Here is a 12,643-nt window from a genome sequence, read left to right as displayed (position 1 = left end):
ACGACACAAAATAGTGATAAAATTCGGATTTATCTAAATAAGTTAAACTGGTAATGAAAGACAATAAAATGTTCACAAATAACCTTTGCTATTTCCCCATTTTTGTTAAAGAAATCTGTAAATGTTAACAAACTTACACAAACTTTCGTACCTCCCCAAATTAAAGAGTGATATTATAAGCGATAAATTAAAGACTATGAATATTTTTCTATAAGTTTGTTCTAAGCTAGTTTTGATTAAATCGATTAAACTATATTTTGCAATCAAAATATTCAACATTTATGTATATTTGTTTATTGTATAATATTCAAGGATAAGAATCTAACATCAGCCTTAATGTGGAATATTTTATCGACTATATACCGGATGTTTACGTTTTTCAACTGCAGCATGGCTACTACAAGTTTTCAGAAGAAAGCTCGAGTTAAAATAAATCAAATACCAGGAACTAAACCGTCATTATTTAACAATCAGCTACTTATTTCCTCAGGTGTCCCGTCTCTCGACAATATTATAGGTAAAAGAATTCAATTATAACCGAATGAGCAGAGACTGTGCGTGAAAGAGCTGGTGGCTATAGTGCCATTATCTTTAGTGTTAAAATATTTTATCATGGAGATACTGTAATTGTATGGGAGCAGGTTAAGAGAGCTTTAAGTACAGTTTCTATATTATGACACTAAATTGGTTCCCTTTTCTTTTATAAGAATTATTTTTTACATGTATGAAACCTGACTGGCTTGGCTTGAGAAATCTGAGTATAAAGATAATAATTTGGTGCAGTACATTATGATTTGAATCCTGTATGATGATTTGATAAATTATGCAGTTAAAGTCTGATCTAAATGTAACATCATTTTGGACAGTCATAACTGTACATAAACATGCATGGGTATTTTAAGGCAATAAAATTTCGTGATTTCTATATAACAAATGGAATACTTTTGGGAAATTAATGATTCAGAATTATTAGAATATGGCATTCATAGTGCATTGTGAACTCATTACTTCTAATGCATGTACATTTCGTAAAACATAGTGAACCCCATTATTGTTTGAAATGAAGCAATTTTAAAATCTCTAACTTCTTTGAAAATACATGTATTATCAATGGTGATTGATTTTTTTTCAAATTATTTTTTAGGTGGCGGACTTGCTGTTGGAACAGTATGTTTAATTGGTTGGTATATATTGTAATTTCCAGTACACAGACTCTTAGAACCATTTTAACATGGCCTTGGACTTTCAGTAGGATGTAATCACAACAAGTTAAAATGACGCTGGTTTCAAACGAAATACACACCGATTGCGTAGTCTTAGCTCTAAGGCTAGACAAATCTGATTTCAAAGGGCCATAGCTGTAATGCCAGCAATGAAATCAACAGGCCTACGTCACAATGCATTTTTTATACAACTACCCAAAGTCCAAGCTCTTGTTTAAATGGTTCTAGGTATAATGCACTTCTTTCATCATCATCTAAGTTGAAGCTGTAACATCATGTGTATAGATAGATTATGTAATTATTTTTTTAACCAATATTCTATTTGGGTTTTCTTTCTTGTCAATGTAGATTTTTGTTGTGCTGTTTATATCTGGGTTGTAATTTTAGTATAGTTTTACATGTATGTTGAAACCAAAGTACATCTTCTCAAGGCAGGTCGAAAAGAGTGAATACAGTCACCACTGTCAAGTAAAGATTCAAAATAGATTACCCCGGGTAGTAAGAAGTTTTATAGACCCATGCATGTACAACTTCACTGAAACAAGAAGTATCCAAACATTTTCTTTGACATAGCTTTCAGATAGCAGATAAATGAGCAGATATGATTTAAACACTTGGCTAAGCAAAGATGGAGGTCATTTCTAATAACTAAAACATTTTAAATCTGTAAAATATCATATTTATCCTTTGAGGGTTCCGGGGCTTAACGAACTAAAAAAAGGGAGTAGTCATATGAATATGTGGCAAATTTTAGTTACCAATTGTACATAAACATTCAGTACAGAATCAGAATTGCTAGAAAATTGAAATAAGTCGTCCCCCTTTGTTTTCCATACATGTAATATATAATATAAATCAATGTAAAGAAAATCTGTTTTTGTGGAAAAATCTTTTTAAAATGAAATGTTTCTCATGGAGACAAGATGGATCTTTTTACAGTGGGATTTTGGGGTATTTTGTGTATTTGTTTAACAAAGGTACATTTTTTATCAAGAGTACATTTTAGTCTATATTGACAAGGATTTTGAATTGGACTTATTTTAGAACAAGTATATATACATGAACATGATGAACAAGTAATCATACAAATATTTTCTCAAACAGAGGAAGATGTGTACGGCAGCTATTCCCGTCTACTGTTGAAGTACTTTTCTGCAGAGGCAGCCATGACTGGCCACTCCTTGTTACTGGCCAGTGCTGATCAGGATCCTCAACAAATTATCAAGGTTCTATACTTGAACATCTATATGAAAATTATTTTTTTAAATTATGGCATTTTTACCATGTTTAAGCATGTTTTTTATTTCTTTTATGTCTCATCATATCATAGGTATTTGAAATGCGGCTTGTATATTGACAGGAGCTCCCTGGACCAATACTAGATGATCCAGGTGATGTGATGAAGGGAAACTCACCTGAACAGTCAGAAAACATGAAAATAGCCTGGCGATATCAGCATTTACCTGCCAGTCAGGTGCATAGTTGTTTAAGATTTTGAAATAAGCAATAATTTCATTTGAAAAATAGGAATTTCTCTATGTACATGTTCATCCAACAGAATTTTGCGACTGATTTTCTCAACCACTCTTTCAGGCAGGTCACTCTAGTTCTAAGTTTGGTCATTATTACGATCTTACAAAAGTAATGGAACCACAGCTCATCTCATCTGTAAACCCAGCTCTTGTTGGAATTGAGGAACTGGAAAGGTCAGTAGTAGTTCCCATTAACACTGAACAAGTTAAATTCATTTTTCATTTAATTATTACTGGTACATTATTGCTCTTCTATTTTCATAACTTACACTCTATATCTTTGGACAGAGAATGTAAAGAATGCCAAGATCTAAATCCCAAGTATAAGTATTTATTGAATAGAATCAAAGAAGAGATTGATAGAGGGCATTTTAGTACAACAGAACAGACAGATAAAAGAAGCATATTAAGAATAGGTAAGAGAACTTTATGATTGAGGATCTGAATAAGAGAGGTTTTCTCAATTAATATTTATAAAGTGAAAAAATGAATTATCTACCCTCAACTATATTTGGATTATTTCCGGTATTTCATCTATTGAAATGTACCAATAAATGATATTTGTATACTCTAGATTCCTAATTACCCAATTACCCAATGTAAACACATAGAAATTTAACTGATATCCGCCTAAAATAGCGAGAAGCACATCTTGCAAATTTTAAAATCTTGCTTAATTTTTCGGACAAAAATAAACTAAAGGGAACTATGACAAAAATTGGGTGTTCACAAATTTATATTATTATTCCCTGTGTCTTCACAGCTGTCCACTCCCTGGGTTCTCCTCTGTGGGATGAGTGTGGGGGTCTGGCCAGTAACCAGGAGGACTTGGACTACTCCCTCCCCAGGTTCTTGCTGGCACTCAGGGTGTTGATGAGGTCTGCCTTCGCCGTGTGTATGATAACCATGCCTACACATTTATTTCAGGTATGGGCTGATCAAGTTTTGTGTTGCATACCTTGTCAAAATACATTGTATGTCACAATATAAAATGAAACAGTAACTTAATTGAGTTTAACCCAGAAATAACTTGTTTCCATATGCTGATTTTAAATTATTATATAACCAGTGCATTGCTAAAAATCAGAGAATTTCAATACTTCATTTTCTCTATCCTAAAAGTTGACCGCATTTAATGCATGAATGCTACACATGATTATAACCACATCTTTCCTACCCAAGGGTGACTTGCTGCTCCTCGAAAAGAGAATAGGAGTGGATTATAACCACCAAGTAGTGAGTGATATAATTCTCATTATGCAGTAATTTTCTTTTGACTTGACACAGATTCCAGGTTATGTCGGGAGACTGCGCAAGATGTGTGACACGGTGCTACACATGGACAGTTTTGCTGGATCTGACAAAGAGAAAAACCCAGCTTTTAAAGAATATCATGGTAAGCCAGAAATTGTTTAACATTAATTTATGTATGAAAAAATGTAAACTTTAACCCCACACCTATTTTTTTATAGACACATATGATACTAGCAATTGCTGGTCTATCTTTCACAAACGTTATTCATGCCAATTCTCTGTTTAATGATGCATATTTATCATGTCTCCTTATGAATTGATTTGATTTATAATTTGCTTGAATTCTCAGAAAAAGTTATATCTAACCCACCTTAAAATTTGCCTAAATACTTGCTACATAAACATTATTACAAAATTTAAATGCATAGAATATCAATGTCTAGGTAAAGTTTAAGTTTAAAAAACAACAAGCAATCATCAAAATGAATTGGATAGTTCCTTCATGATTTACATTTTCTTCCGATAAAAATCAAGTGGACTGCTGACATATTTTACAAGATCAATAAACACCATCTTGTTTGAAATAATACGGTAGTACCCAGATAACATAAAGCACAGTAGAGGGCTTGGGTGTCCAAGTAGCAGAGTGTACTGTGCACTCACATTTCAGTGCTGTGACATAAGTATGATCCCCATGATAAGCAATGGATGTTTGTGGTAGGGTATAGTGGTCGCCCGCTGGGTTTTCTCCAAGCCCTCCGGCTTCCTCCCATATCAGTGACCTCCTCGCACTACGGTCAGTGCCAACCAGAGATATTAAAATAAGTTGTGTAACTTGTTTACCAATCTTTGTAAAATAAATTAAGTTCATTCAGTCAGTTATAGCACTAAACTCTAAAATGTACCAAAAATGTAAATGATTAGAATCCACAATTGGGGTCGGGTAGAGAAGGGGGAGGGCATTATTATCTAAACATAAGGTGCCTATATGCTTGGAGATCATACTGTAAATGAACTACTGGTACATTTGGCTGTATATTCTATTGAGCGCTTTTGGCGGAATGCGGCTTCTGCTAAATCAAGTACATTGCCAAATGCCATGCATATATGTATAAGAATAGTCACATTCAGGAATATGTTTATTCGAATCCGCGCCAACTTGTTCAAAAACTAATTTCCACCAAATATCGTACTTGCCAAATATAATACGTTTACAGAAATTATCCACAGTTTGACATTTTGTCTCTGTTACAAGAGTTGATTGATATTAACATTTTCTTTCGTCAGGCTTGTTTAACATTGTCCAGCTACCACGCCTGAACTCCCTGCTGTGCCATATGCCTGATACACTAGATTTTGCCTTCAAACTTAGGCGAAAAAAATTTACAATAGAGGTAAATGTATGTTTATATTAACATAGAAGCAGTTATAAAATTTTCTCAATTAGTATGCAATTTAATTGGCTGAAAAAAAGTTGTGATATTTTTAGAATTTTTGCATGTTCTGACTTACAGTACTGTTAATGTCATTATATAGACTCATATGGAAATATATGTGACAGTTTGCACGGGTTTTTTGTCTGTAGAAACTTCACCTGCCCCCGGAGTTGTCAGAGACTGCGAACCGAAACCAGGAGGACCCATTACCTCACCTCCAGCCCTCCACTGCTCTCTGCTCTACCACCAAACCCAATAAACTCGATTTTTAAAAGGACTGAGTTTATTTTTTGCTGTATAGAATTAGTTAATGTGTTATTCATGTTTCCTAAATGTCTTTCATCCCTCTGTATAAAGTGTTAATTTTTTCTTTAATGATGATTTTCCACAAGAATTCTAAATTTAAGATGCACACACTTTTAGGATATCTTTGAGGGCTAAATTTTAACAATAAAAATAATTTCACCCATTTTCTACTCCTGAACAAGCAGAGTGCATCCATGTACATTCCTGGTTGCTATCTAAATATAACTGTGAGTATCATAGTGTGATATCAAAAAGTGTGCGTGATAAATCTCACTTAATCAAGAAAATAGCACCAAGTCAAGGAATCAGTTGAATTTTGGTTGACCATCCTATTTTCATCACAATTTCTTTCCAATCAGCGTCTGTTTAAATGAATGCTTCATTTCAACCTGATTATAACTTGTTTGGATCGTACCCTTCTACGCATCTTCGTGTTGTATAATTGTACTCCATCTGGTTACAATTAAGCCCATGAGCCTCTCTATCCTTTGTTTGTTGGAAGTAAATTTGTTTAAATCAAATACAAAGGACTATATATAAGGACTTGAATTGAAAACATAAAGCCAAGCTTTGAACAAGTACACGTGAATCGTCAGAATTGGTCTCTTAGAAATATATCACTGGTAAAAAAAAATTGTTTGTTCAAAGTTATCTGGAAGAAAAACCGCTTGAAATCAGAGACTTGTATAACGGTTTATACTTCCCTGTTGAAATTGAGGAATTCAATGCAAATGATACTAATATAGCAAGAAGAGGTTTACTTTTTTAAAATTGCGGCATTTTGAGCAAATTGAAGATCATGAATAAGCTACACAAATATACATGTACATGTCATCATTCAGTAAAGTAAAATTATTAATATGTTTGTCCGTATTTTGTAGGGAGACATTCCCAGACATAATCCTCTGTTGTTGAGGAGTTTTGGACACCTTAATGAAGTAGAGTGCAGGTTTCCATTATTCATTATGACAGCATCTTGTCAGAATCCTCCCTTGTTTCAATCTGTTGCTGCCAGGTTTAGATTTAATAAGTGCGAGAGCTCTCCATCACTGGGGCTTTGGTTTTTTTTCATAAACTCGATATCTGGTCGCATGATAAATCACCATTACTCGGGCTCTTCTAGAAAGATAAATGCAGGACTCGCTAATGATGTTTTGAACCAATTTACCATGACAATGATATTAAAGTCCCCTATTTTAGGCCAACGTGATCTTTTAGGTGGGGATTTTTCCGAAAGAGATAATGGTAAATTCAATTAGTGCATATTAGAACTTTTGAAATCCAAATATCACGACAAGCCCCTAGCAACAAATTTGAACATTGAAAAAAGGGGGAGGGGGCTGAAAAGAATGAGTGTACCATACAAAAGATTGCTATGGATGTCATTTCCCTGCAAATTATATAATTTGCTTTTTAGAAATTAATTCCTCTTCCAGATGCATCTAGGAGGCGTGCCTCGCAATATGGATTAATAATGAAATGATATGAGTGATGATGTTCAAGAATGCATCGCGAGCCCTCTGACAGAATCGTTAGCGTTCAGCACTACTCATATGAGACCGGACGATTTGGAACAGTTCTAAGTTCAGGACTGACAGACCGGCGTCTAGCCTTATTGTATCAATTCAATGATAAGTGCTTTGTTCTAGATACTCGGCAAAGTCCCTCGGTATTTCACCCCAACGAATGTACAAATGAATTTTTTATTCTGCCGATAATTCTCTAAATGGTGATTAATGTTATAGATAGGACGGTACACAAGAACGGACACTGAGCGTGGCATTAATGCTGTCGTTAATTATGGGTTTCATTCTGTGCCGAAACATAAAAATGATCTTTAAATAATGGTTGTAAAATATGATGGTTAAGAACACGGATGAATAAGGCGGGTAAGAACGGATAATATAAAAATTACAGAATCATATTGAACATAAATCCGTTCGAATCTAAAAAGCTGTTGTATTGGTGTTTGAAACACATTAATAAAAACTATAGTGTATGTGCACAGTCTTAAAATGACAAACTTCAATACAGGCGACAACAATGTACGATATTTAGATACATTTAATTGGTTCAGGAACAAAACATTGAATTGCTTTTGTTGATAAGTGATCCCAAGAAACCAAAAACGATTTCTTTTATGTTTCTTTAAAATAATCCTACCCTCTTTCATACAAAATCTTGGTTTTGCACTTTTTTGTGATCTTATAATTCAAACTTGATGAATTAAAAAGAAAAGATTTATAATTAAACTAGTAAGCATTTGTTCTGAGTTCTTATTTTTCCATGTTCTTCAAGGCAGGGGGGGGGGGGGGGCACAGAAACGATGTCAACACTGGATAAAATGAAGACTTGCATGCATGTAGGTTAATTGTCAATTCGCCGCATTTGTTCATTAGATTAAATTTTTCATATTATTGCCGAAATACAGACGTGTCGTCAATTCCCTTGTTGGACAACCGTGTCTGGAAAGTCAAGGATCCAATAGGATAGGTTACGTGACCGAGCTACTGATAACGGAACACCATCCAAACTCTGTCGGCGCGTGCGACCTTACGCCGACTCAAGAGTGCAAACATTGTGCATTAATCCAATTAAGAAATGAACGCTGTGTTTTGAGAATATGTCTCTTCAGATTTCTTTGCAGTCATTACGACATCGTGCTCGCTTAGTCGAACTTGCTTCATTGGCAGGTTTACATTTCCCTGGAAGCTTTGTTGGTACTAATTTTAATCACAATCGGTTACAGACAAGAGAAGGCTTTCTGCGATTGAATATATATCGCTAGTTTTTAAGTTGAGCTTAATTGCATTTCACTTGTTTTTCGTTCGGTCACAGCGATGAGAGGAAATAAAGACGATGAGTCAAAATATGACAAATATCGGTTACAACAGTTCCACGTACTTTCGAACATCTACATATATATGATTCAGCCTTCCTCACAGAACGCGTCCACTTGTGCTGAAACTAAATAAGACAGGACTCATTTGTGTGCCAAGCCCTCGTTAGTCATGGCTCTCAACATTTTAATGAAATTGCCTTAATTTAAGAAAGGATGTAAGTTATTTCTTCGAACACCTGAGATTGTACATACAACCCATTATCATGCACAACACAATGACTAGGCGGGCATGGACGCAACAAACCCTCTGCCAAAATAATAACATTAATAATACAACGTTACACTTCTTAGTTTTCGTGCATATTGCCAAATTCCTGAATCAGTTCGATATAAGGGTTCGGCAAAGTTATAAAGAATTTACTTGCAAATGGTACTGTCAACGAGGACACTTTGGATTGTAAAACTGAAGGTTTTGAGTTTTGACTGATCAGATCACTAGCTGCAGGACTAGCGGACAAAGAAAATTTGGATAGCCGATGCGATGTACCTTTATACATGTAGTATACTTCATATAATATATAATTTGTTAAACAGTAAGGGTTAAATTATATAACAAATGTAATGCTCTAAAACTATTTGATAAAAGATAGTGTGCTTAATCAAAAACTGATGTTTACTTTAAAAACAATTATTAAAAACTACATGTAAATTATCACTGCCAAACTTAAGTGATGACGTCAAATTCCAATTTTAATGTACAACGTTTTTAAGTATAGTTTTGAAATACTGTTGTGTGTGGTGCCATATGCAAAGCGACCATTTTGATTTGGTTTTTTTGTGCTTTTAATTTTCAATTATTCTGATTGCCTGTTTTTTAGTCGACCATTGCACTGCTGTGCATTTAACATTCTGAATCCAAAACTTGAAAGAACGCAGATTTAGAGTAACTCGGTACCAGAAGCGAAGGGTAATTCAACAAAAAGCTTTCCATAATACTCCACCAACGTTCTAACTTTCACAACGCGTTTGTAAACTTATCTCGATGCAGAAAGTAGAGAGCTAGAATTCACTTAGAACCACTTATTGTAAGTTTCGGATCAAAATTATAAAATCCTTCCATACATTCATATACATGTACAGACGTTTGATATTGTGATAATGATTTGCTTCATACATGTATTTAGTATCTGTACGTTGCAGAAAAAATAGGGATAGAAACTACTTTGTTAAAGAATTACTGTAAACGAATTTCATTTTTTATATTGATTACCCTGAGCGAGAAATTGTCCCTCTTAAGGGAGAGAGACATTGTACCTTAAATATATGTTTGGTGAATCTATTATAGTGCACCCGAGCAAAATACATAAGTGAACTTTTGTAACTGTCTGATTGGTGTACTGTATATATCGTAATTTACTATTCTCTAATACCAAACTTGACACAAAACAACCTTGAGCGGGGATCAAGAAATTTTTTACCCGGGGGGGGGGGGGGCGTGGGGGCGTAAGTGAGATAATTACATGTATATTTATCAAATGGTCCGAGGCCTGTTTTTGGTACATTTACTGTGAATTGAATAAATAAATTTGGATATTCCAATGGAGGGGGGGGGGGGGGGTTGGGTCCGGACCCCCTCCGTCCCCCTACATAGGGCCGCGTAGCGCATGGTGAGTGCATGGCTTTCAGCTAGGTTATTATTAAATATGTGTAATGCTTATACTTGTCAATGGCACTTCCAAGTTTCTTCCTTTCTGTCTCTTTCTATCACTGAATGCTTAAATGGGTTACTATCTAATCCTCTCCAAAGTACAAATAGATCTTGATTTATTAGCACCAACATTTTGATTATATAGGACTGTAATATACGTAATCACTAGACGGAACATGTTTATGCTACAGTTGGCAAAACATTTGGACGTCTTTGCGAACAATATGTCTTCTCACGGAGAGAAAATTATGGAGATGTTTTTATCACACAAGTCATGCAATAATTGCTAAAACAACAAACAAAGAAGCAGACGTATTAATGTCTAACAAACCACCCATGTATGCCTATGCTTTTTAACTATTTGTGTTCTGCTATCTTTTGTTAGAAATTATATTGAAAACCCTGTATTCTGAATACCGAACCCAAGCCATAGGCGTCGGAGATTAACGGAGACAGCCGAGCGTATGTTTGAACGAGACTAGAGTTCGATATCAATAGTGCTTGGATCCATACGATTTTTAGAATTGTTCCGATCACTAATACATAGTTTGAAATCTATTTTTAAATATTACACATGATTCAAATGGGGTTTCTCGAAATTCTTGTCGGGAAAGTCTAAAAATTCATATAGTAAAAAAGTGCGTAATTCAAATACAGACTAGAAACTAATATACCATGCCAGATAAGTTGATTTTAAAATAAATGATAATCGATAAAATCAACTCCCCTCAGTACTTCAGTACTTTGATTAAAGTTAAAAAATCTCGAAGTGTTGGGAAATATTTCTCTCTCTCTCTCTCTCTCTCTCTCTCTCTCTCTCTCTCTCTCTCTCTCTCTCTCTCTCTCTCTCTCTCTCTCTGAACTGAAGTCAAGTAAAGGGGTCTGTGGAAGGGATGGGGGGAGGGGAGTATTCATAAGAATCACATTGAAAACTTTAGAAAATATCGCTGAAATGAATGAAAATCCATATACCTGACCTAAACTTAACACAAATCAATTAATTTACGAAAACCACGTGTAACGCAAGTCAAAAATAAAGTATGCAAATACAGGTATGGTTAATACATAGATTTTCTTAGGTTAAATGCATCACGTATTAAGGTGGCCTGGGACACTTCCATATTGTGATGTGTTTATCAAAATAAACAATAAAATCAAATTTAATTTTGTTAAAAGTTTCTTTCCCTTAAGCGTAGCGCAGTGAGTTAAGGGTGCACTTCGAATCTGTACCTGTCATGACTTCGAATCCCACTGGGGGTTTTAAAAGTTTTACCTTCCCAAAATTTTTACAACGTATTTTTTGGCTAAATATTGTTAAATATGAAAATTCTAAAACGATGAAAGTATTTAGTTATAATGTATTGTAATCAACATTAATATCGACAGATGTCCAATACCACTTAAGTTAGTTAAAGTTACGAATATTTCTTGTTGATTTCACATCTGCTGGATCAAGAATTACGATTATTCTCTTTTGAGAAGTGGAAGGCATAGCCTACATAAATGTACATGTATGTTGGCTATGTCTTTCTACTTCTCAAAAGAGAATAGAATTACGATATACATGAGTTATTTAAGTGAACAATATTCACTTCGTAGTTGTTTATAAAGAGGACACACAAATAAAAAATTATGCTCATCTTCAACAACCATATGGCAGTTTATACTTTATCTTTCATACCTTGGAGTATTAGGGTTACAATATCTGCCAACCCGGCCCTATCTGTAATTTGTGGGCACTTATTGTTCATTGAGTAAAAAAAGAAAGAAGATTAAACCTATATACATGATGACATAAATACAAATTTATTTAAGTACATCAAAGAACTAGATCAGTGATAGATCCAAATAAGTAATATCACACAAAGGAACTGTTCTTTGAAAGTGTGAACATACTCGTCTTACATAATGACTTCCCAGAATGTTGCATACGGTTACCGTTGGAAGTTTATCAAACGATTGCGAGTAATAGCTAATCAAGACAAACGAAAACAAAACGGGATATTACTGTGAGAGTTTGTATAATGTTTAGTGAAACAATCTGCTGCTAACATCAACAAATTGAACATAGGTCTGAAAGTCATTTCTTGGAGCTTTGTTCACCTAGTTTCAATCCATTAGCCTGGAAATCAACAATCAAGATCACTCAATACCTATAGCAAGGATGTTACAGAATTTCCATTTCATCGCATGCTTGAATGTGTCGTTAGACAAATTGCAGTGAATGTTTATAATATCTTTCAGAAGTGTTTGAGGATGGAAACTTTTTATGCAAACAAATTAATAACATTGAACAATATCGAACCGAGTGTAATTTATTCATGAAATATCGGGGTGTGTTT

The 12,643-nt window shown here is 34.5% G+C and overlaps 1 protein-coding gene across 1 annotated transcript; it reads left to right on the top strand.

Annotated features, from left to right (window-relative positions):
* The first annotated feature begins 351 nt into the window (after window positions 1-351).
* On the top strand, window positions 352-8,009 carry LOC128179859 (elongator complex protein 4-like). Its single transcript, XM_052847520.1, has 10 exons — window positions 352-517; window positions 1,145-1,180; window positions 2,328-2,449; window positions 2,584-2,697; window positions 2,817-2,929; window positions 3,044-3,171; window positions 3,519-3,682; window positions 4,043-4,151; window positions 5,297-5,403; window positions 5,595-8,009. The coding sequence occupies exons 1-10, from the start codon at window positions 367-369 to the stop codon at window positions 5,715-5,717; spliced, it is 1,167 nt and encodes a 388-aa protein (XP_052703480.1). The 5' UTR covers window positions 352-366; the 3' UTR covers window positions 5,718-8,009.
* The last annotated feature ends 4,634 nt before the right edge of the window (window positions 8,010-12,643 follow it).

This window comes from Crassostrea angulata, chromosome 1, assembly GCF_025612915.1.
Source record: "Crassostrea angulata isolate pt1a10 chromosome 1, ASM2561291v2, whole genome shotgun sequence".
Lineage (NCBI taxonomy): Eukaryota > Metazoa > Mollusca > Bivalvia > Ostreida > Ostreidae > Magallana > Magallana angulata.
Note: the sequence above shows the minus strand (reverse complement) of the source record. Positions and strands in the feature narration are given on the sequence as shown.

Bases quoted from the DNA above. Each gene is read 5' to 3' on its own strand.
- LOC128179859 (XM_052847520.1), top strand. From the start codon at position 367: ATGTTTACGTTTTTCAACTGCAGCATGGCTACTACAAGTTTTCAGAAG. The intron at 2,450-2,583 runs GTTCTATACTTG...GTATATTGACAG, and splicing joins ATCCTCAACAAATTATCAAG to GAGCTCCCTGGACCAATACT. The intron at 2,698-2,816 runs GTGCATAGTTGT...CCACTCTTTCAG, and splicing joins AGCATTTACCTGCCAGTCAG to GCAGGTCACTCTAGTTCTAA.